Here is a 24499-nt window from a genome sequence, read left to right as displayed (position 1 = left end):
ATCTCTCTATCTATTTATTTGTTTGGTTGTTTGTTTATATCTTTATTTGTTTATTTTATTTCTTGGGACGTAGTGGCTCAGTGGTTGGACTACTGATCAGAATGTTGTGAGTTTAAACCCCAAGTCCACCAAGTTGCCCCTCGTGGGCCCCTGAGCAAGGCCCTTAACCCTCAATATTTGTTAATATTTATTTTTATATTCAATAAAAAAGTTATTACTTCAGAGGTTTGACATTTTATTTTTTCACTTTTATTAATTTCACATTTTACATATATTCAAAATATATAAAAAAATGATCACTTTTTTTTTGCAAATACATCTGGATACACAGATTTGCATGTCGCATTTAATTGATTATTTATAATCATTTGGAAGATAAACAACAACAACAACAACAATAATAATAATCAGTTATTTAATATATTACAGTTTCATATACATCACTTCAGAGTACACCAAATTGTCTGACAAGCAAAATTGACTTCTCTTCAATGCTGCATAAGTCAAAGTGTTGAAATGAGATTTCTTAAAAATAAAAAAAAATAAAATAAGATTCATTTATACAATATGTCTTAAATTGTACAGAGCAACAGATCATATTAAAGTGAGATTATATTAAATATAAATTATAAGCAGAAGTACATGAATGTAGAAGCAAATACAGTAAAAGGATGTAGATTCATGACTATAATCTAAAACTTACCTTCCTCCTTTCTGGAGAATTCACTATAAAGAAGAAAAAACTGTTAGTCATTTTTACACAACTGAACTGATTATTATCTGATGACAAAAACACTTACTTTTATCACCTTTTCTTCTCCTCAGTATGAAATAAGTGAGACAGAAAATCAGAAGTGCGCACACACCCAAAGCCGATCCCAAGCCGATCACTGTCCGATGTAGAGGTCTGATCATTAATCAATACCGTTATCAGCACAAGTATTTATTATGATTTATAAAGCTATAAGAAATGTTACCTGTGTCGTGTCGTGTGTCGGTGTTAGTGTTGTTTCCATGCAGTGTTGGTTCACACACCACTGAATTATCACACAGCGCTGCTTTAGATGTTTCAGCGTTAACACGCTCACCTAGAAATGTTTATCACGACACGTCATTAAAAATGAAACCTGAATATCGTTGAAGAATGTTGAGAATGTTGGTGAAGAATAAAACGTTACAACATTTAATCAGTCCCATCATTCGTTTCAGTAGAAATCCTACCTTTCATTTGTACACGAGTTCCATCAGTAGACACGAGCGCACAGTAATATGTGGCTTCATCACACAGGATGGTGTTTAAAATGGTCAAATTGAAGCAGTGTCCAAACCTTTTAATTTGAAAACGAGAATTTTGGAATTCTTTGAAAAACTTTTCTCTGGCAGTGTTAAATAATCTGACTATAACCTGAGGCTGTTTTGTGTTTTGTTGCTTAAACCAGATAATGTCTCCGTTTTCTGTTCCTAAAACACAACACTGTAGAGTAGCCGAGGCTCCGATATTCACACTGAGCTTTTCTTCAGCCTGATAAACATCTGGATTTTGGGGGGGGGGGGGGGATTCTTTAGTAACACAACGTTTATCAGACTCGACTGGATCTAAAATAAATAATGCAATAAATAGGTAAAGAAAACAACAAATAAAATTAACATAATATTTTAGACATTTTAAAAGATTAGTGTTAGATTAACTAGCAGCAGTAATTAATTTTAGACTTATAATTCATCCTAACGAGCTAATAAACAGAACGAAATAAAAAAAAATATACTCACACATTGTCCAAAAGAGCAATCTGAACAAAACTGAAATCCAGAATCGAATCTTTTTCTGATTCCTTTATATCTCATTTATCAGCAGATTATGAATCTGACACATGGAAGGATTTCATTTATACTCCAGCTTGTCTGTAATAAACACGCCCCAAAATATACCATGTGATTTGGTCTATTTATAATAAATGGAAATAAAGCAAACCACACAGAGTTTTTACACAACCACAGCTCACCTGCTTCAGCTAAAGTGGTTCCCTTTCGAGGGAACTCGACGCTGCGTCAGTGCTGACGCTATGGGAATGCTTCTTTGAGGAAGTTGTGTCTGAAGCTCTGTGTGTACACACGCCATTTAATGGCTCGGAAAGGACACGTGACGGAGTAATTACTCGGCAGCAAGTCCATATAAGGGCATCTACGTCACGCTGCTCCAGCTCTCTTTGTTGAAGGAAGCGCGAACGGATGCCTGGGGCGTGGCCAGCAACGCAGCGTCTCGTTCCCGTCTCAGGGAACCGGGTTACATACGTAACCTGGTGTAGATTGTGTGTCTTCTTACATCTAACAGAAAACATGAGAAGTTTAGTTCAAGTCCATGATCATTTCTGAGAGTTGAAAGCTTTATTTACACACACACACACACACACACACACACACACACACACACACACACACACACACACACACACACACAAAAACACATACACACAAACACACACACTCACACTCACACACACACACACACACACACACACTCACTCACACATACACACAAACAAACACATACACACACAAACACACACAAACAAACACACAAACACGTATACACACAAACAAACACACACACACAAACACAAAAACACACACACACATAAACACACACATACACACATAGTCACACAAACATACACACACAAACAAACACATACACACACAATCACACACACAAACACACACACACAAAATCACACACACAAACACACACATACAAACAAACACAAACACGTATACACACACAAACAAACACACACATATACACATACACACAATCACACACACACACACACACACACAAACACACAGAAACACAAACACACACACACACACAGACATACACACAAACACACAGACAAACACACACAAACACACACACAAACACACACACACAAACACATTGGTCATAGCTATTTTGTGTATATATTCTGTAGTGTTTTGTATTGTCTGTTTGCACTGTTTGCACTAGGTTACACACGATGCACTTTATGTGGCTAGTAAATCTTACTTTAAGTCCTTAAATCTGGGTTGTTCTGTGTAGCTCCATATTCCTAGAGAAACATCACATTTCATTATGTACTGCGTCAGCTATATATGCTTTATATGACAATAAAAGCGTCTTGTCTTGACTTGACTTTACTTGACTTGACCCGATGCTGCTGCTCTGTAGGCTAAATCTCCATTCCTTTTGATTGAAGGTTTGTGATGTAGGTGGCGCTGCAGTGAAACTGGAGACAAGATGTCTGAGCAGCCCAGTGTACAGCTTCTCCAGCACAGTCCTAACCACACCACAGAGTCTTCTGCCTGCTAGCATGTGATAAGAGACACTGCAGCATTTAAACCACAACCAGCAGACTCACTAACAGCTTCTTTATTAGTCATGAAAAAGTCATAGACCTTCAGGGCTCAGATGGGTTAATAAAACAAGCCCCGCCCCCTGTTACTATAAAGATCACATAGCTTTACATTGCGTTGAATACGTCACACTTCCTGTTTTGTTACATACATTTTATATCAACACTTTTTTATTTAATTGCTTGTACATTTATATTTTTTTATTCTTCAGAGTCATACAGATCATACAATAAAATCAACACAAAGCACAACACTGTCATCATATGAAAGAGTTTTACAAAGAGTAGAAAGAGTTTAGTTCTCTGTCTTTTAGGTTATTTACAGGAAACAGAAAAAAAGACTAATATTTAATATGTGCAAATTTATTTAATATGGATTATTACAATATAATTAAAATTAATATAGAATTAGAATTAATATAATCAAATGAATTAATTTATTATTGTATACAGCAATTTTGCTGCTATATATAGACTTTACTGACTCATACTGAGTTTTAAATATTTAAAATATTTAATAATCTTGTTGTAATTAGATGTTTAGAATGAATAACTGAAATAAATTTCCATGTAGTCAAGATATTTAATTTACTAAAACATGATCACTGTTTTTCTCGTGTGTTTCACTGTGTTAGGAAATCATCTACGTTATATCTTATATCTAGTATCTTACAGTTGTTTTCACACTCGAGTACACACACTCATCTGATGATCCAGTTTTTCTTTTTTCAGCTTTGACTTTCTTCTTGGAGAATTTCAAAGCTGCGTAATTCAGTGTTTCAGCTTCAGTTTCCTGATGAAAATAAAAAAAATAATAAACCAAGCTCACAGTAATAAAAATACAATACGAGTAACTGCAAAATACACAATAAACTACAATAAACTACACAGTCTGTGGTGTGAAGATAAAAGTTTGGGATTTCTGTGTAAATCTGAACAAACTGACTGTATAAATTATATCTGGAACATCAGGAGGAAAAATATCTGAATGTAGAGAAATTTTACAAGTAGAAAAATTAGAAATGAGACTCATTATAAATAAAGCAGACACAGTGATATCTACAGAAAGAACAGAATGATCTGTAGAGTATATAATAGTGAAAAGATCAGTATTTATTTGTACACATACCTGCTTTGTTCCTGGAGAATCTTCAATAGAAGCATTTACTATGAATTCAGAAACACACCAATTAGTGATTTTAATAAAAATAAAAAACTCTAATTATTATCTGATGACAAAAACACTTACTTTTATCACCTTTTCTTCTCCTTAGTATGAAATAAGTGAGAGAGAAAATCAGAAGTGCGCACAAACCCAAAGCCGATCCCAAACCGATCACTGTCCGATGTAGAGATCTGATCATTTCTGATTCTGTTATTTCACCACATTATATTTAGATTAGCGCAAAACACTGACATCTTACCTGTGTAGTGTTGTGTGTTGGTGTTAGTGTTGTTTCCATGCAGTGTTGGTTCACACACCACTGAATGATCACACAGAGCTGCTTTAGATGTTTCTGATGCAATAGTAACATGATCACCTATAAACATTGATCAGGATTCACTTAGTAAAAGTCTGTAACTCAGTGTTGTTGAAGAAAACACAGTTAACATTTCACTACTTCACTATTATTTATCTTCCAGGTTGAACATGTTAACAGTCATCAGGAAAATATCACTACATTAAACCAGGAGCATAAACATTCAGAATCAACTCAGAATCCTACCTTTAATTTGTAAATAAGTTCCATCTCCAAACACAGTGGAAGGGAATGTGAGTGCACAGTAGTACATGGCTTCATCAGACAGAGTGACGCTTAAAATTATAATACTGAAGCAGTTTGAAGATCTTTCTATTTTAAAATGAGACTTTTGGAATCCAGTGTGAAAAGTTTCTCTATTGCTTTTATACACTGTGACTATATTCTGAGGTTTTTTTTTGGTTGTTTGTTTAAACAATTCTATTATTCCAACTACATTCGGAGAATCAAAACAACACCGTAGAGTCACAGAGTCTCCGATATTCACACTGAGCTCTTTATCAGGCTGATAAACTGGTGCCTTTGTGACAGATTGTGCAGTAACCCAGTGTCTACCAGGATGGACTGTATCTAGAAAATCAGAAGTACATTGTTCAGGTCATGAAATCATTAATAAACACCATATTATAGCGATAATATTGGAATTTGTCCACATACAACTTCATACATGATGTTTAGAGTAATTAGCTTGTAAGAATATTTTTCAAAATACATCAAACTAGATGGAGATAATTTACTCATATTACTTACACATGGTGCTGAAGATGAAAAGTAAAATCCAGAAACTGCTCATTTTTAATTTCTTATCAATTCTACTGTGTTTGTGTCTCATTTACTAATAGAATGTGAATGCACTTGAAGCACGGTTTGATTTTATATTCATACTGCAGGCGGTCTGTTCTGAGCATTCTCAGAATATGACGTGATTGGTTGTATTTAAAAGAAATAGGCATGTAACACAATCATGTGGTATTCTGACCTGCCTACATCTACACGACATTTTTTCATGTTTGTGTTTTGTTGTTGTTCAGAGATATCACTATATTGATGTTATGATCAAATGGAAAATGTGGTTTACTCATACACACGTGTGTCTACACTAACATCTCTCTGTGTGTTTTAACTGCTCACTGAATTCAACTTGTGTGTTCAAATGTCAAAATTACATAAATGTAAATGCTGTGAAACTGGTACACAAAGACTAGGCCCTAAACACCCCAGAGTCACCATCCTGGATGTAGGAGTGTCAGTGGGCTCTTCTGTATGGACACAAAGTACAAATATATCCTTAAAATCTGACCAAATTAATAAATAAATCTGCTCTTTGTTGTGCTGAATTAGATCGGCTTAGACTTTTAAACTACTGACTGTGTGAAATGATGTGTTTCTTCTTTATTGTCTTGTACTTGGGTTGGACAATAAAGCGGAAACACTAGTTGATATATTGTAGTGTTGAAGGATTTTATGCTTCTACATGCTGCCATTATGTCCAATCTTCACTGATTGCACTTTCTTCAACTATAAGCAGAGTATAAATGGGAGACGTATCAAATTGTTAGCACATGTGTCATCCTTTCGGCGGCCAGTTGTCACTGATTTCTCTTTCCATAGGTAAGAACAGTGTGTGAAGCATGAAACGGTTTGATTAATATACTAACAGAGCCTACGCTATTACGAAACAAACTGTTAAAGCGCTTCACAACAACATCGAATTAGGATCACAATGAAGCATCTGAGTGTACTGTACATACATATTGAAATTTCATAAATGTATAGTTCTTGTATTTGTTCTGTCTGGAGGCCAACTGAAATGCAATGCCCAATGCTTTGAACAGTGTTTGACTGTGTGTGTGTGTGCGTGTGTGTGTGTGTGTGTGTGTGTGTGTGTGTGTGTGTGTAGCATCATTTCCGTAGATCATATTCTGCCCTCTGTCAGGCAAAGGCATATCAAAATTGTGAAATATTTACAAATGTGTGGACTTTTTTTTCTGGAGGCCTAATGAAATGCAATGCCCAATTTGTGTGTGTGTGTGTGTGTGAGTGTGTGTTTTGGGTGCATGTGTTAGTGGACATTTTATGTGTGCATTTTTGTGTCTGTATGTATGTTCATTGCTCTGAAAAGGGCAAAAGAGTGACCTATCGCCCCACTAAATCTGGCCGGGTCAAATTGACTCAGGAGGACTTGAGAAGGAAAGTATTTATTTTACAAACACATAGTTCAACGAACATAGACAAAATTAATTTTACTTGCAAATTTCATAATTTGGAACAATTCTGGTAAATTTCAGGCAAATATGTGGAAGGAAACCCAGGTTATGACACATTAAACTTTCCAGATGAGTCTAATAGACCCCAGGTCTGCACAAGGGTTATATAAATATGATATGTACTATGGCAATGACAAACCTTAGCACACAATTTAATACAAATAAAACAGACTATTTTGTATAGATCAGCCGTGAAGGTTTCCATGTCACACACAGAGGTTTGGCCAGCCTTGCATCTGAGCTACTCTGAGTGAACAAATGCAAATGAGCCAGGCCTCACAGGTGATGGGGGACTTTGCACAACAAAAGCAGTGCTGAAGAACTGTGAAAATATCAACAGGGGGGAATCACACCTCAGGACCCGCACCAGAAAATAAAAAAGTCAGTAAATCTAGTGTTAAGGCAACACGTCTGGACTAAATACTAAACACAATTAGACACATTAGGAACAGGTGTGCAGAGGTGGGGAGGAAAAGACAAGGGCGGGGCAGACATTGAACACAGAACATCAACAAAAGCACTTGGCCAAAGTCCGGGCTGTATCCTGACAGTACCCCCCTCAAAATACGGCTCCTGACGTGAGAGGTCCACAGCTGAGCGCAAGGGCCAAGCGACGTCCACAACCAAACAGAAGGCCCGAGCGACATCTACAGCCGAGCAGAAGGGTCGAGCGACGTCCACGGCCGAGCACAAGGGCAGAGCACAACCCTGATGCATAACCCTGCAACTGGATCCTGGCATTTCTGACTGGGAAGTCATCAAGAATTACGAATCAGCATACAGAGGAGGTGCAACATCTAACTGCCTGGTGTAAATCCAACAACCGGTCTCTGAATGTGGACAAAACAAAAAAAATGTTTGATGACTTCAGGAAACAGTCATCAACTGAACAGTCTCCGTGGCGATCAAGGGCACAAAAATCCTTGGTGTTCATCTGGTGGAGAACTTCACCTCGTGACTTAACACCAACTGCATCACCAAGAAAACCCAGCAGTGTCTTTACTTCCTAGGAAGGATGATAAAAGCCAATCTCCCTCCCCCCATCCTGACCATGTTCTACAGAGGGAGCATGGAGAGCATCCTGAGCAAATGTCTGGTTTGGGAACTGCACCATCTCGGATTGCCAGACTCTGCAGTGTATTGTGAGGACAGGTGAGAAGATCATCGGAGTCTCTCTTCGCTCTATCACAGACATCTACACCATATGCTGCTTCCGCAAAGCTGGCAGCATTGTGAATGACCCCACACACCCTACACCCCCCCTCACACACACTCTTCACCCCAAACACCACTCACATACACACTTAACCTTCATGCCTTCTTTTGAAATGTACGAGAGTATTCAGGCCCTCACAACCAGACTGTGCAACAGTTTCTCCATGCAAGCCATCAAACTCCTCAACAACCAGAACTGAACTGAACAGAACATGCACAAACACACTGAATTTTTACACAATGTACTGTATAATATACAGTATTTACACTGGTTAGAACTATTTTGTGTATATGTCTTGTAGTGTATTGTCTGTTTGCACACAATGTTTCATATTCCTAGAGAAATGTCACATTTCATTATGTACTGCGTAGGGTTGTACCGATACCACTTGTTCTCTTCTTATCCGATTCCAATACCAGCGTTTGCCAGTATCGGCTGTCACAGGCGGTTGTGCAACATATTTCCCATAAAATTTATTACATATATTTTCATTAATGCAATTTAATATTTAAGTGCAGTTTTCATATAAGTTCAAGCAATAATCTATGATGTTTGCTGTTCATTAATCAACCACCACGGGATTGGCCGTCGTTAGCAAATAAAAAGTGGGCGTGTCCTGTCCCACACACACATAATTGTTCCGATGCCCATAGAGTTCAGGAAGCAGCAGCGTGGTCAATGCTGTAGGTTAAATGCGGAATGGAGTTTAATTTATTTGGGCATTCCTCAAGCAGAATGGATTCGACTGGCAGCGCTCTGAAATGTAATAAAAAAAAGACATTATGCACTGAATAGAGACGGTAAAAGTGGGTGGGTCCAATATTATTGGTCTGAAAAAGTGGGTGGGTCATATAATGGTTCCGACGCCCATGACCACGGGTATCGGATTAGGATCGGTCATGCAGCTTCTCCACCACAGTCCAATTGAAGGTTTGTGATGTAGGTGGCGCTGCAGTGAAACTGGAGACAGGATGTCTGAGCAGCCCAGTGTACAGCTTCTCCAGCACAGTCCTAACCACACCACAGAGACTTCTGCCTGCTAGCATGTAATAAGAGACACTGCAGCATTTAAGCCACAACCAACAGACTCACTAACAGCTTCTTTATTAGTCATGAAAAAGTCATAGACCTTCAGGGCTCAGATGGGTTAATAAAACAAGCCCCGCCCCCTGTTACTATAAAAATCACATAGCTTTACATAGCGTTGAATCCGACACTCTTCCTGTTTTGTAACATACATTTTATATCAACACTTTTTTATTCAGTTGCTTATACATTTATTTTGTCTTCAGCAAAGTTCAGAGACATACTGATCATACAATAAAATCAACACAAAGCACAACACTGTCATCATATAAAAGAGTTTTACAAAGTTCTTGTCTTTTAGGTTATTAACAGGAAACAGAAAAAAAGACTAATATTTAATATGTGCAAATTTATTTAATATGTATAATTACAAGCTTAATGTATACAGAATTAATATAATCAAATGAATTTATTTCTTATAATATGCAGCTAATCTGCTGCTATATATAGACTTTACTGTCAAATTTTAAATTAGCATAAAATTTTTAATAATCTTGTAGTAATTATACTTTTAAAATGAAAAACTGAAATAAATTTCCATGTTGTCAAGATATTTAATTTGCTAAAACATGATCACTGTTTTTCTCGTGTGTTTCACTGTGTTATGAAGCATCTACGTTATATCTTCTATCTAATATCTTACAGTTGTTTTCACACTCGAGTACACACACTCATCTGATGATCCAGTTTTTCTTTCTGCAGCTTTGACTTTCTTCTTGGAGAATTTCAAAGCTGCGTAATTCAGTGTTTCAGCTTCAGTTTCCTGATAAATATAAAAAACATAATAAAAAATCCACAATACACTAAATTACACAGTCAGTGGTGTGAAGATAAAAGTTAGGGACTGTTGTGTAAATCTGATCAAACTGACTGTATAAATTATATCTAGAATATCAGGAGGAAAAATATCTGAATGTTGAGACATTTTACAGGTAGAAAAATTAGAAATGAGACTCATTATAAATAAAGCAGACACAGTGATATCTACAGAAAGAACAGAATGATCTGTAGAGTATATAATAGTGAAAAGATCAGTATTTATATGTACACATACCTGCATTGTTCCTGGAGAATCTTCAATAGAAGCATTTACTATGAATTCAGGAATACACCAATTAGTGATTTTAATAAAAAAAAAAAAAAAAAACTCTAATTATTATCTGATGACAAAAACACTTACTTTTATCACCTTTTCTTCTCCTCAGTATGAAATAAGTGAGACAGAAAATCAGAAGTGCGCACAAACCCAAAGCCGATCCCAAACCGATCACTGTCCGATGTAGAGATCTGATCATTTCTGATTCTGTTATTTCACCACATTATATTTAGATTAGTACAAAACACTGACATCTCACCTGTGTTGTGTTGTGTGTTGGTGTTAGTGTTGTTTCCATGCAGTGTTGGTTCACACACCACTGAATGATCACACAGAGCTGCTTTAGATGTTTCTGATGCAATAGTAACATGATCACCTATAAACATTGATCAGGATTCACTTAGTAAAAGTCTGTAACTCAGTGTTGTTGAAGAAAACACAGTTAACATTTCACTCCTTCACTATTATTTATCTTCCAGGTTGAACATGTTAACAGTCATCAGTAAAATATCACTACATTAAACCAGGAGCTTAAACATTCAGAATCAACTCAGAATCCTACCTTTAATTTGTAAATAAGTTCCATCTCCAAACACAATGGAAGGGAATTTGAGTGCACAGTAGTACATGGCTTCATCAGACTGAGTGGTGTTTAAAATTATAATACTGAAGCAGTTTGAAGGTCTTTCTATTCTAAAACGAGACTGTAGGAATCCATTGTGAAAAATGTCTTTATCGCTTTTATACACTGTGACTACAATCTGAGGTTTTTTTTTGGTTGGTTGTTTAAACAAGTCCATTATTCCAATCCAATTCTGAGAATCATAACAACACCGTAGAGTCGCCGAGTCTCCGATATTCACACTGAGCTCTTCATCAGGCTGATAAACTGGAAGCTTTGTGACAGATTGTGCAGTAACCCAGTGTCTACCAGGATGGACTGTATCTAGAAAATCTGAAATACATTGTTCAGGTCATGAAGTCATTAATAAACACCATATTATAGGGATAATATTGGAATTCGTTCACATATAACTTCATACGGTACATGATGTCTCGAGTAATTAGCTTGTAAGACTATTTTTAAAATACATCAAACTACATGGAGACAATTTGCTCATATTACTTACACATGGAGCTGAAGATGTAAAGTAAAATCCAGAAACTGCTCATTGTTCATTTCTTATCAATTCTACTCTGTTTGTGTCTCATTTATTAACAGAATGTGAATGCACTTGAAGCACGGTTTGATTTTATATTCATACTGCAGGCGGTCTGTACTGAGCATGCTCAGAATATGACATGTGATTGGTTGTATTTAAAAGAAATAGGCATGTAACACAATCATGTGGTATTCTGATCTGCCTACATCTACACCACATTTTTCCATATTTGTGTTTTGTTGTTGTTCAGAGATATCACTATATTGATGTTATGATCAAATGGAAAATGTGGTTTACTCGTACACACGTGTGTCTACACTAATGTCTCTCTGTTGTGTGTTTTAACTGCTCACTGAATTCAGCTTGTATGTTCAAATGTCAAAATTACGTAAATGTAAATGCTGTGAAACTGTTGCACAAAGACTAGGTCCTAAACACCCCAGACTCACCATCCTGGATGTAGGAGTGTCAGTGGGCTCTTCTGTATGGACACAAAGTACAAATATATCCTTAAAATCTGACCAAATTAATAAATAAATCTGCTCTTTGTTGTGCTGAATTAGATCGGCTTAGACTTGCAAACTACTGACTGTGTGAATTGATGTGTTTCTTCTTTATTGTCTTATACTTGGGTTTGACAATAAAGCGGAAACACTAGTTGATATATTGTAGTGTTGAAGGGTTTGCATCATGTCCAATCTTCACTGATTGCACTTTCTTCAACTATGAGCAGAGTATAAATGGGAGACGTATCAAATTGTTAGCACATGTGTCATCCTTTCGGTGGCCAGTTGTCACTGATTTCTCTTTCCATAGGTAAGAACAGTGTGTGAAACATGAAACGGTTTGATTAATACACTAAGAGACCCTACGCTATTACGAAACAAACTGTTAAAGCGCTTCACAACAACATCGGATTAGGATCACAATGAAGCGTGTGAAGAATGTGTGTGTGTGTGTGTGTGTGTGTGTGTGTGTGTGTGTGTGTGTGTGTGTGTGTGTGTGTGTAGCATCATTTCCGTAGATCATATTCTGCCCTCTGCTAGGCAAAGGCATATCAAAATTGTGAAATATTTCCAATTGCGTGGCCTTTTTTTTTTTCTGGAGGCCTAATGAAATGCAATGCCCAATTTGTGTGTGTGTGTGTGTGTGTGTGTGTGTGTGTGTGTGTGTGTGTGTGTGTGTGTGTGTGTGTGTGTGTGTGTGCGTGTGTGTTTTGGGTGCGTGTGTTAGTAGACATTTTATGTGCAACACCTTCTAACAGTTGCAATTATGCAACACCTTCTAACAGACAAATTTGCTGCGGGCTCCGACATCTGTACACGCTTCAACAAGCACTGTGCTGAGAGTTTTACTCCAGGAGAACATATGACCATAGATGAACAGCTGTTCCCTACCATGGTTTGTTGTCCATTCACACAGTATATCACAACCAAGCCAGACAAATTTGGGATCAAGTTCTGGATGGCCACGGATTTGGAGACCAAATATGTCTGCAATGCATCTCCTTACTTGGGAAAGTACCCCAGTAGCCCAGGGTCCAGCTTGCGCAGTGAAGCACGAGCGATTAGCTACTGCACTGGGCATTCCAATGTCCTCCTCTACCCACACAGTGCCATCTTTTGCTGTCTAGCTTAGACATAGCTTCCCAGTACCACGGTGCATCTTCTGTGGAGGCATGTTGGGTTCTTGTTCCGTCTCAAAATTCACTATAATTCATTGATGGCCAATGAAAATGAAATGACATCATTTTATTCTGTATGTGTATGAACATGTCAAAAGCCATGGACCATAACTTCACTCAGCTTACGACATTTGTCTACAAACATACATTGGAGACTGAAGTGTTTTAATTTTATTCATGTATTAGCAACTTTTCATTCTTTCCCAAGTAAGGGATGTCTCATACACACTCCTCTTCATGTCTCATACACACTCTTACTGTTCCAAACACACTCCTCATGTCTCATACACACTCTTACTGTTCAATACACAATCCTCATGTCTCATACACACTCCTCATGTCTCATACACACTCTTCATGTCTCATACACACTCCTCATGTCTCATACACAATCTCACTGTTCCAAAAACACTCCTCATGTCTCATACACACTCTTACTGTTCCATACACACTCCTCATGTCTCATACACACTCTTACTATTCCATGCACACTCCTCATGTCTCATACACACTCTTCATGTCTCATACACACTCCTCATGTCTCATACACACTCTTACTGTTCCATACACACTCCTCATGTCTCATAGACACTCCTCTGCTAGGCAAAGGCATATCAAAAGTGTGAAATATTTACAAATGTGTGGCCTTTTTTTTTCTGGAGGCCTAATGAAAAGCAATGCCCAATTTGTGTGTGTGTGTGTGTGTGTGTGTGTGTGTGTGTGTGTGTGTGTGTGTGTGTGTGTGTGTGTGTGTGTGTGTGCATGTGTGTGTGGTGTGTGAGTGTGTGTTTTGGGTGTTCATTGCTCTGAAATGGGCAAAAGTGTGACCTATTGCCCCACTAAATCTGGCCGAGTCAAATTGACTCGGGAGGACTTGAGAAGGAAAGTATTTATTTTACAAACACATAGTTCAATGAACATAGACAAAATTAATTTTACTTGCAAAGTTCATAATTTGGAACAATCCTGGTAAATTTCAGGCAAATATGTGGAAGGAAAGCCAAGTTATGACACATTAAACTTTCCAAATGAGTCAAATAGACCCCAGGTCTGCAGAAGGGATATATAAATATGATATGTACTATGCCAATGACAAACCTTAACACACACTTTTTTATATAAATAAAACAGACTATTTTGTATAGATAGGCCGTGAAGGTTTCCATGTCACACACAGAGGTTTGACTTGCCTTGGATCTGAGCTACTCTGAGTGAACAAATGCAAATGAGCCAGGCCTCACAGGTGATGGGGGTGTTTGCACAACAAAAGCAGGGCTGAAGAACTGTGAAAATCTCAACAGGGGGGAATCACACCTCAGGACCCGCACCAGAAAATAAAAAAGTCAGTAAATCTAGTGTTAACAGTGCAATAGCAAATCTGTTCATAAAATATGGCAATCTACTCAACATAATTGAAGAAGTATCAAAGGAGAAATTGTTAGGCATGTCTCGTCCTTGTGGTGTACAGTGAGCTTAAGAATCTAGTATAATGTTTGCAAACCACCACAAAGCACAAACTACTTCCACCTGAAGCAACTGTCGATGCAAAAAGAACCTGTCTTTATACTATCACGTATTGTACTCAAAAACATGAAACCACAGAGGGGATAAAACAGACTCAAATGCAGGATAGCATAAAATAAACTGGGTTTATTAAATCAAAAAATGAAACAAGGACACAGACTAGGACACACGACAACATAACGACAACAACAGAGGATTCCGCACTGCTTAAGGCAATGTGGCTGGACTAAATACTAATCACAATTAGACACATGAGGAACAGGTGTGCAGAGTTAGGGAGGAAGAGACAAGGGCGGGGCAGACGTTGAACACAGAACATCAAAAAAAGCATTTGGACAAAGTCCGGGCTGGATCCTGAAAGTACCCCCCCTCAAAACACAGCTACCGACGTGCCAATTCCGTATCTGATGGGACCACAATTCCAGGAAGATCCTGGAGGGGTGAGCGAGGCACAAGACAAGGTAAATGGGGGATGCAAGGCACACATTGGCGCAGCCAGAGAGGGCCGAGAGAGGTCTACAGCTGAGCAGAAGGGCCGAGCGACGTCCACAGCCAAACAGAAGGCCCGAGCAACGTCTACAGCCGAGCAGAAGAGCCGAGCGACGTCCATGCCGAGCACAAGGGCAGAGCACAACCCCGATGCATAACCCTGCAACTGTATCCTGGACTTCCTGACTGGGAAGTCATCAAGAATTATGAGTCAGCATACAGAGAGGAGGTGCAACATCTAACTGCCTGCTGTAAAGCCAACAACCCGTCTCTGAATGTGGACAAAACAAAAAAAAAGATTGATGACATCAGGAAACAGTCATCAACTGAACAGTCTCTGTGGTGATCAAGAGCACAAAAATCCTTGGTGTTCATCTGGTGGAGAACTTCACCTGGTGACTTAACACCAACTGCATCACCAAGAAAACCCAGCAGTGTCTTTACTTCCTAGGAAGGATGATAAAAGCCAATCTCCCTCCCCCCATCCTGACCATGTTCTACAGAGGGAGCATGGAGAGCATCCTGAGCAAATGTCTGGTTTGGGAACTGCACCATCTCGGATTGCCAGACTCTGCAGTGGATTGTGAGGACAGCTGAGAAGATCATTGGAGTCTCTCTTCCCTCTATCATGGACATCTACACCATACGCTGCTTCCGCAAAGCTGGCAGCATTGTGAATGACCCCACACACCCCTCACACACACTCTGTCACCCCAAACACCATTCACACACACACACTTAACTTTCATGCCTTCTTTTAAAATGTACCAGAGTATTCGGGCTCTCACAACCAGACTGTGCAACAGTTTCTCCATGCAAGCCATCAAACTCCTCAACAACCAGAAGTGAACTGAACAGAGCATGCACATGCACACACTGAATTTTTACACAATATACTGTATAATATACAGTATTTACACTGGTTAGAACTATTTTGTGTATAGGTCATGTACTGTATTGTCTGTTTGCACACAATGTTTCATATTCCTAGAGAAATGTCACATTTCATTATGTACTGCGTAGGGTTGTACAGATACCAGTTGTTCTCTTCCGATCCGATTTGAATACCAGCGTTTGCCAGTGTCGGCCGATACCGATCCGATATCTGTGTTCTTTTCTACCTTTAAAACTAAAGAATGTATACAACTCGCTTAGTTGTTAAGATTTATTTGTTTCTGGCAAAGAAATACAAAAATGCCCATTTGTCGGAACTCAGAGCCGGTCTCCAAGTCGACACATCGCAGGGTGATCTCCACACTTAGACTTTTTGGTTACTAAAGACTGTTTTAGTTAAACTTAACTGTTAACTCTATAATTACTACAAAAATACTGAGAAAACTCCTCAGACCTGGATGAGAATGACTTCTTTATTGTGGTCAATCAGCCAACAAATTATAAGAAAAATTGCCAAATTAAAAGTAACAAAGTTGCCAAATTATAAGTAGCAAATGAAAACCCCCAAAAAGAGCATGTCATGCAAAATCAAGAACTCTCACGACGTCCTTGCAAAAATAAAAACACCCACCTTGACCCGCGGACACGCGCGCACCCGCGCCCCCATGCACCCACGCGCACACACACCCTGGCAAGCCTAGGAGCCCAGGTGCCATATCAACTTATTTTCCGGCATTACCTCCTATGTTTTCTAAATACACTGACCCAATTTCCCCTTATTTCCCATTACCTTTCACCCATATGCCATTTATGGATTTTCCTCCCCTTATTTTTCATGACCTCAGACTAAACACCTGGGCCTTCTTCAGTCTGCACAACAAGTTTAGGAGCACCACATGCCCATTTATGGATTTTCCTCGCCTTATTTTTCATTACCTAGGTCTGTGAACCAATGTTTTTTTACATTCTACATAACAAGTTATCGCTATGAGCTAAGGTCTGAGAACCATGGTCTTCTTCATTTTCCATAACAATTTATGAGCTAAGGTCTGGGAACCATGGTCTTTTCCATTCTACATAACAAGTTTGCAGTTGTTATTACAAATGTGCTCAGACTGACTAGGCCTGACAGCCCCGAATCTGGTTACAATAAACATCTTTGGCCTACAACATCGCCTACATATGTCTTATGACAGCAATTGTAATATTTTGCAAAGCCTAATACTTTATTTTGGTTATAGTATTGTAAGGAATAATAATTTAATTATTTCTACTAAGATTTTTTACAACACATTACTGGATGAAAAATGAAAACAAAAGAAACCTTAAAAAAGTATTAATGCAGTAGCAAACAGTACTTTTAACAGTTAGTTAAATTAGTTAATTGAAAAAAGTTAGTTAATTTAATTATTACATTCAATTATTTTCTAAAGAAAAGGCAATATTTTAAAGTTAATCTTATATTAGAACTCTTGAAACACAATGCAAAATGTATTAAACAGTAAACCTTGCACCCAAATGAGCAACATGTTTAAGCACTGAGGTAAATGGAAAGGGCGCCTGCTAAACTTGCCTGTCTGTCACAGGCGGTTGTGCAACATATTTCCCATAAAATTTATTACATATATTTTCATTAATGCAATTTAATATATCAGTGCAGTTTTCTTATAAGTTTAAGCAATAATCTATGATGTTTGCTATTCATTAATCAACCACAATGGGCATGGCCGTCGGAAGCAATTCCGACGCCCATAGAGTTCAGGAAGCAGCAGCTTGGTCATTGCTGTAGGTAAAACGCGGAATGGAGTTTAATTTATTTGGGCATTCCTCAAGCAGAATGGTTTCGACCGGTGGCCCTCTGAAATGTAATAAAAAAAGACGTTATGCACTGAATAAAGACGGTAAAAGTGGGTGGGTCCAATATTATTGGTCTGAAAAAGTGGGTGGGTCATATAACGCCCATGACCACGGGTATCGGATTATGATCGGTCATGCAGCTTCTCCACCACAGTCCAATTGAAGATTTGTGATGTAGGTGGCGCTGCAACGAAACTGGAGACAAGATGTCTGAGCAGCCCAGTGTACAGTGTCAAAGACCTTCAGGGCTCAGATGGGTTAATAAAACAAGCCCCGCCCCCTGTTACTATAAAAATCAATTTACATAGCGTTGAATCCGACATACTTCCTGTTTTGTTACATACATTTTATATCAACACTTTTTTATTTAATTGCTTGTACATTTATTTTATCTTCAGCAAAGTTCAGAGGCATACAGATCATACAATAAAATCAACACAAAGTGCAACACTATTGTCATATAAAAGTTTTACAAAGTTCTCTGTCTTTTAGGTTATTTACAGGAAACAAAAAATATTTTAATATTTAATGTATGCAAATTTATTTAATATGTATAAATACAAGATTAATGTAAACAGAATTAATATAATCAAATTTATTAAATTATTATCATATATATAGCAATTTTGCTGCTATATATAGACTTTACTGATTTGCATGTTGCATTTGATTGATTATTTATAATTGTTTGGAGTAATATTATAATAGAGTAAGGTTACATTAGGTGCTTAAAGAATACAGCTGTTTAGGAGGTCATCACTGCAGTCTGTAGCATGATGAGATAGGCCTACATAAAAGAATTAGCAATTTTAAGTGTTAACTTACTAACAGCTGTGTACATGCACTGGAATAACAGGTCACACTCAGCCCAGAATCACTGGAATACACTGGAATACACAGGTTACACTCAGCCCAGAATCTGGTGTCGATGTTGACCAACACTTAAGTGTTGGACAACAGGAAATGGGGAACCAGTCCAATATCAGTGGACAGTCAGCACAAGAAAGAAGGTCCAAGTCAAATGGGCAGTCAGTGCAGCAGGAAATGGCTAGGTGTGAGATGTGTGTGTGTGTGTTTTATGTAGGCCTATCTCATCACGCTACAGACTGCAGTGATGACCTCCTAAACAGCTGTATTCTTTAAGCACCTAATGTAACCTTACTCTGAGAGCTAATCTTACTTACTATAGTTAACCTACATCTGTAATATTACTCCTCTCTGTTATTAGTGATAACTAACCCTTAAACATGTCCGAATTTGGAAGGAAAAACTAACTTACTTGAAACAATGAGTGAGCGCTTGGCTGCTGATCCGCCATTTCGGCGCCAGTGGTTTAGAAGAGGGCGGGGCGCATGCGCACTTCGTGGAATCGATTCATCTTCCCTCGGATAGTAATGCCTGTGAACGTGATGACGTATTTTTGACAGTTGTTTCGCAGACCGTTTTCGTGTGTGAAAAAGAGGTGTTGTGAAAACAAGCTTTGTGCGTGTAAACTGTCATAGTCGTACATTTTGGAGTTGTATTTGAACAAACACACAAAATCTCGTATCTGTAAACTGTCGTGGCCGTATATTTTGGGATCCAACTCAGCAAAATTAAAATTTACACACGAATGCTTTGAATTACGTATGATTATTATTGACAGTGATTTTATTCCATATCTGTCTGTCTGTCTGTCTAGGAGGGGGGAAACGGGGGTTGGGCAGAAATTAGAAAATAACGTACAGTATCTCGAGCTGAATTGAAGATCGCACCAATTGTTATGTGGTGTGGGGCCAGGGTGGGCCAAGCCTCTGATTAGGTGGCCAGGCCCACTCTGGCCCCCCCGTGGAGCCGGGCCTGCCCTGAACACATAACAGTCAGCGTCCTGGAATGTGGAACTGTGTGAGTTCTGATTGGACATGAAGCCCAAATATAACCTCAACATTGTTAGACATTTTATTGTATTCTACTTTATTGAAATTTCATGTGACTAATTTTCTCTAATTATAAAATATCAAGTTTTTTTTACTTTCTGAGGTAAACATCATCAAAGATAAACATGTGATTGGATTTTTTTAATACATCAAAAAACAAAGTCAAAACAAAATAAAAGTGCAAAACCAAAAAGTATAAAAAGATGAATCAATTAATTAATTGATTGATTGATTGATTGGTTGATTAATTGATTTATTTATTAATTAATTTCTTTGATTGTTTGCATGTTTGTTTTATTTCTTGGGATGTGGTGGCTCAGTGGTTGGACTACTGATCAGAAGGTTGTGAGTTTAAACTCCAGGTCCTCCAGGCCCTTAACTCTCAATATTCTTTAATCTTTATTTTTATATTCTATAAAAGTCATCACTTCAGATGCTTGACATTTTTTCAAATTTATTAATTTCACATTTTACATATATTCAAAATATAAAAAACATCACTTTTTTGCAAATACATACATAAATACATTGATCATTTTTAATTGTTTGAAAGATATAACAACAACAACAACAACGATATTATTATTATTATTATTATTATTATTATTATTATTATTATTATTATTATTATTATTATTATTATTATTATTGTTAATTATAATCATGTTGAGATTCTTCTCATTCTTCTTCTTCTTCTTCTCCTAACTGATAATAATAATAATAATAATAATAATAATAATAATAATAATAATAATAATAATAATAATAATGTTATTATTATCATCAGTTATTTAATATATTACAGTTTCATATACATCACTTCGGAGAACACCAAATTGTCTGACAAGGAAAATTCACTTCTCTTCAATGCTGCATAAGTCAAAGGGTCGAAATGAGAATTCTAAAAAAAAAAAACAAAAAAAAAAAAACAACAAGATTCATTTATAAAATAAGTCTTAAATTGTACAGAGCAAGAGATCATATTAAAGTGAGATTATATTAAATATAAATAAATAGCAGTACATGAATGTAGAAGAAGCAAATACAGTAAAAGGATGTAGATTCATGACTATAATCTAAAACTTACCTTCCTACTTTCTGAAGAATTCACTATTAAGAAGACAAAAAACTGTTAGTCATTTTTACAGAACTGAAGATTATTATCTGATGACAAAAGCACTTACTTTTATCACCTTTTCTTCTCCTCAGTATGAAATAAGTGAGACAGAAAATCAGAAGTGCGCACAAACCCAAAGCCGATCCCAAACCGATCACTGTCCGATGTAGAGGTCTGATCACTACTGATTCTGTTATTTCACCACATTATATTTAGATTAGTACAAAACACTGACATCTCACCTGTGTTGTGTTGTGTGTTGGTGTTAGTGTTGTTTCCATGCAGTGTTGGTTCACACACCACTGAATTATCACACAGAGCTGCTTTAGATGTTTCTGATGCAAAAGTAACATGATCACCTATAAACATTGATCAGGATTCAATTAGTAAAAGTCTGTAACTCAGTGTTGTTGAAGAAAACACAGTTAACATTTCACTCCTTCACTATTATTTATCTTCCAGGTTGAACATGTTAACAGTCATCAGGAAAATATCACTACATTAAAGCAGGAGCTTAAACATTCAGAATCAACTCAGAATCCTACCTTTAATTTGTAAATAAGTTCCATCTCCAAACACAAGCTTGTATATCGTCACTGCACAGTAGTACATGGCTTCATCAGACTGAGTGACGCTTAAAATTGTGATATTGCAGCAGTTTAAAGATCTTTCTATTCGAAAATGAGACTCTTGGAATCCAGTGTGAAAAGTTTCTCCAGCACTTTTATACACTGTAACTACAATCTGAGGTTTTTCTCTCTTTGGTTGCTTAAACCATGTAATTACTTCATCTGCATTTACAGAAATACAACACTGTAGAGTCGCAAAGTCTCCGATATTCACACTGAGCTCTTTATCAGGCTGATAAACTGGTGGCTTTGTTGGAGATTGTGCAGTAACCCAGTGTCTACCAGGATGGAGTGTATCTAGAACAACAAACACTCTGATTAGTTAATGAATGTAATTCAGATATTATTTTATATATATAATAATATCAGAATTATTATTATATATATATATAATAATAATAATAATTATATATATATATATATATATATATATATATATATATATATATATATATATCTATATATATATATATATATATATATAAACAATGATTGTAATAATTTACTCATATTACTTACACATGGTGCTGAAGATCAAAAGTAAAATCCAGAAACTGCTCATTGTTCATTTCTTATCAATTCTACAGTGTTTGTGTCTCATTTATTAGCAGAATGTGAATGCACTTGAAGCACGGTTTGATTTTATATTCATACTACAGGAAGTCTGTACTGAGCTTGTCCAGAATATGACATGTGATTGGTTGTATTTAAAACAAAAGGGATGTAACACAATCATGTGGTATTCTGACCTGCCTACATCTACACAACATTTTTAATATGTGTGTTGTGTTGTTGTTCAGAGATATTATAATATTGATGATATGATCAAATGGAAAATGTGGTTTACTCATTCACTCACGTGTTTCTACACTAATGTCTCTCTGTTGTGTGTTTTTACTGCTCACTAATCTCATTACGTATAAATGAATGTTTATAAAGTAAACGTGTATAAACACTTTTACACAGATTTGACCCTGAACACATAACATTCAGTGTCCTTGAACCAGGAAGTGTGTTGAGTTCTGATTGGATATGAAGCAAAATATAACCTCATGATTGTTAGACATTTTTGTTTTATTAAACTCTATTGTAATTTTACGTAATTGTAATTCTGATTATTGATTAATAAATATATATCAGAAATATATATTTTTGTACTTTCTGAGGTAAACATTATCAAATATAAATGTGTGAATGGAACTTTTAATACATCAAAATATTTAGTCAAAACAAAATAAAAGTGAAAAACCAAAAAGTATATTCATAGTTTATATATTATTATATTTATTTAGTTAGTTAGTTATTTGCTTATTTGTTTTATTTCTAGAGATGTAGTGGCTCAGAGGTTGAGCTACTGATCAGAAGGTTGTGAGTTTAAACTCCAGGTCCACCAAGTTGCCCCTCGTGGGCCCCTGAGCAAGGCCCTTAACTCTCAATATTCCTTAATCTTTATTTTTATATTCTATAAAAGTCATCACTTCAGATGTTTGAGATTTTTTTTCAAATTTATTAATTTCACATTTTTCATATATTCAAAATATAAAAAACTTCACTTTTCTGGAAATACATACATAAATACATTGATAATTTATAATCATTTGAAAGATACAACAACAACAACAACAACAACAATAATAATAATTATTATTGTAATCATGTTGAGATTATTCTCCTTCCACCTCTCCTTCTTCTTCTTCTTCTTCTTCTTCTTCTTCTTCTTCTTCTCCTAACTGATAATACTACTACTACTACTACTACTACTACTACTAATAATAATAATAATAATAATAATTATTATTATTATTATTATTATTATTATTATTATTATTATTATTATTATTATTATTAGTAAAAGTAGTAGTAGTAGTAGTAGTAGTAGTAGTAGTAGTAGTATCAGTTATTTAATATATTACAGTTTCATATACATCACTTCGGAGTACACCAAATTGTCTGACAAGTAAAATTCACTTCTCTGCAATGCTGCATAAGTCAAAGGGTCAAAATGTGATTTCTAAAAAAAAAATAATAATAAATTCATTTATAAAAAATGTCTTAAATTGTACAGAGCAACAGATCATATTAAAGTGAGATTATATTAAATATAAATTATAAGTAGCAGTACATGAATGTAGAAGCAAATACAGTAAAAGGATGTAGATTCATGACTATAATCTAAAACTTACCTTCTTTTCTGAAGAATTCACTATTAAGAAGAAAAAAGAAAACTGTTAGTCATTTTTACAGAACTGAACTGATTATTATCTGATGACAAAAACACTTACTTTTATCACCTTTTCTTCTCCTCAGTAAGAAATAAGTGAGACAGAAAATCAGAAGTGCGCACAAACCCAAAGCCGATCCCAAACCGATCACTGTCCGATGTAGAGATCTGATCATTAATCAATACCGTTATCAGCACAGTATTTATTATGATTTATAAAGCTATAAGAAATGTCACCTGTGTCGTGTCGTGTGTCGGTGTTAGTGTTGTCTCCATGCGGTGTTGGTTCACACACCACTGAATGATCACACAGAGCTGCTTTAGATGTTTCAGCATTAACACGCTCACCTAGAAACGTTTATCACGACACGTCACTAAAAACTAAACCTGAATATCTTTGAAGGATG

The 24499-nt window shown here is 36.5% G+C and overlaps 1 protein-coding gene and 1 long non-coding RNA gene across 2 annotated transcripts in view; both read right to left on the bottom strand.

Annotated features, from left to right (window-relative positions):
- The window catches only part of LOC113646059, a 40643-nt gene extending 18171 nt beyond the window's left edge, over window positions 1-22472 (bottom strand). The window contains exons 1-5 of the mRNA XM_047802156.1: window positions 22391-22472; window positions 21788-22168; window positions 21485-21601; window positions 21310-21399; window positions 10557-10594 (exon numbers count right to left, since the gene is read on the bottom strand). Coding sequence (XP_047658112.1) covers window positions 10557-10594; window positions 21310-21399; window positions 21485-21601; window positions 21788-22168; window positions 22391-22433 — 669 coding nt within the window. The 5' untranslated portion in view covers window positions 22434-22472. The remainder of the gene's footprint in view (window positions 1-10556; window positions 10595-21309; window positions 21400-21484; window positions 21602-21787; window positions 22169-22390) is intronic.
- Window positions 22473-23747: 1275 nt separating this feature from the next.
- Window positions 23748-24499, bottom strand: LOC125139162. Its single transcript, XR_007138258.1, has 3 exons — window positions 24154-24499; window positions 24055-24074; window positions 23748-23882 (listed from the first exon to the last, which is right to left on the bottom strand). It is a non-coding gene; the product is annotated as an uncharacterized LOC125139162 (long non-coding RNA).

This window comes from Tachysurus fulvidraco, chromosome 17, assembly GCF_022655615.1.
Source record: "Tachysurus fulvidraco isolate hzauxx_2018 chromosome 17, HZAU_PFXX_2.0, whole genome shotgun sequence".
NCBI lineage: Eukaryota > Metazoa > Chordata > Actinopteri > Siluriformes > Bagridae > Tachysurus > Tachysurus fulvidraco.
The sequence above is the reverse complement of the archived record's forward strand: the minus strand, read 5'-3'. Positions and strand labels throughout refer to the sequence as shown.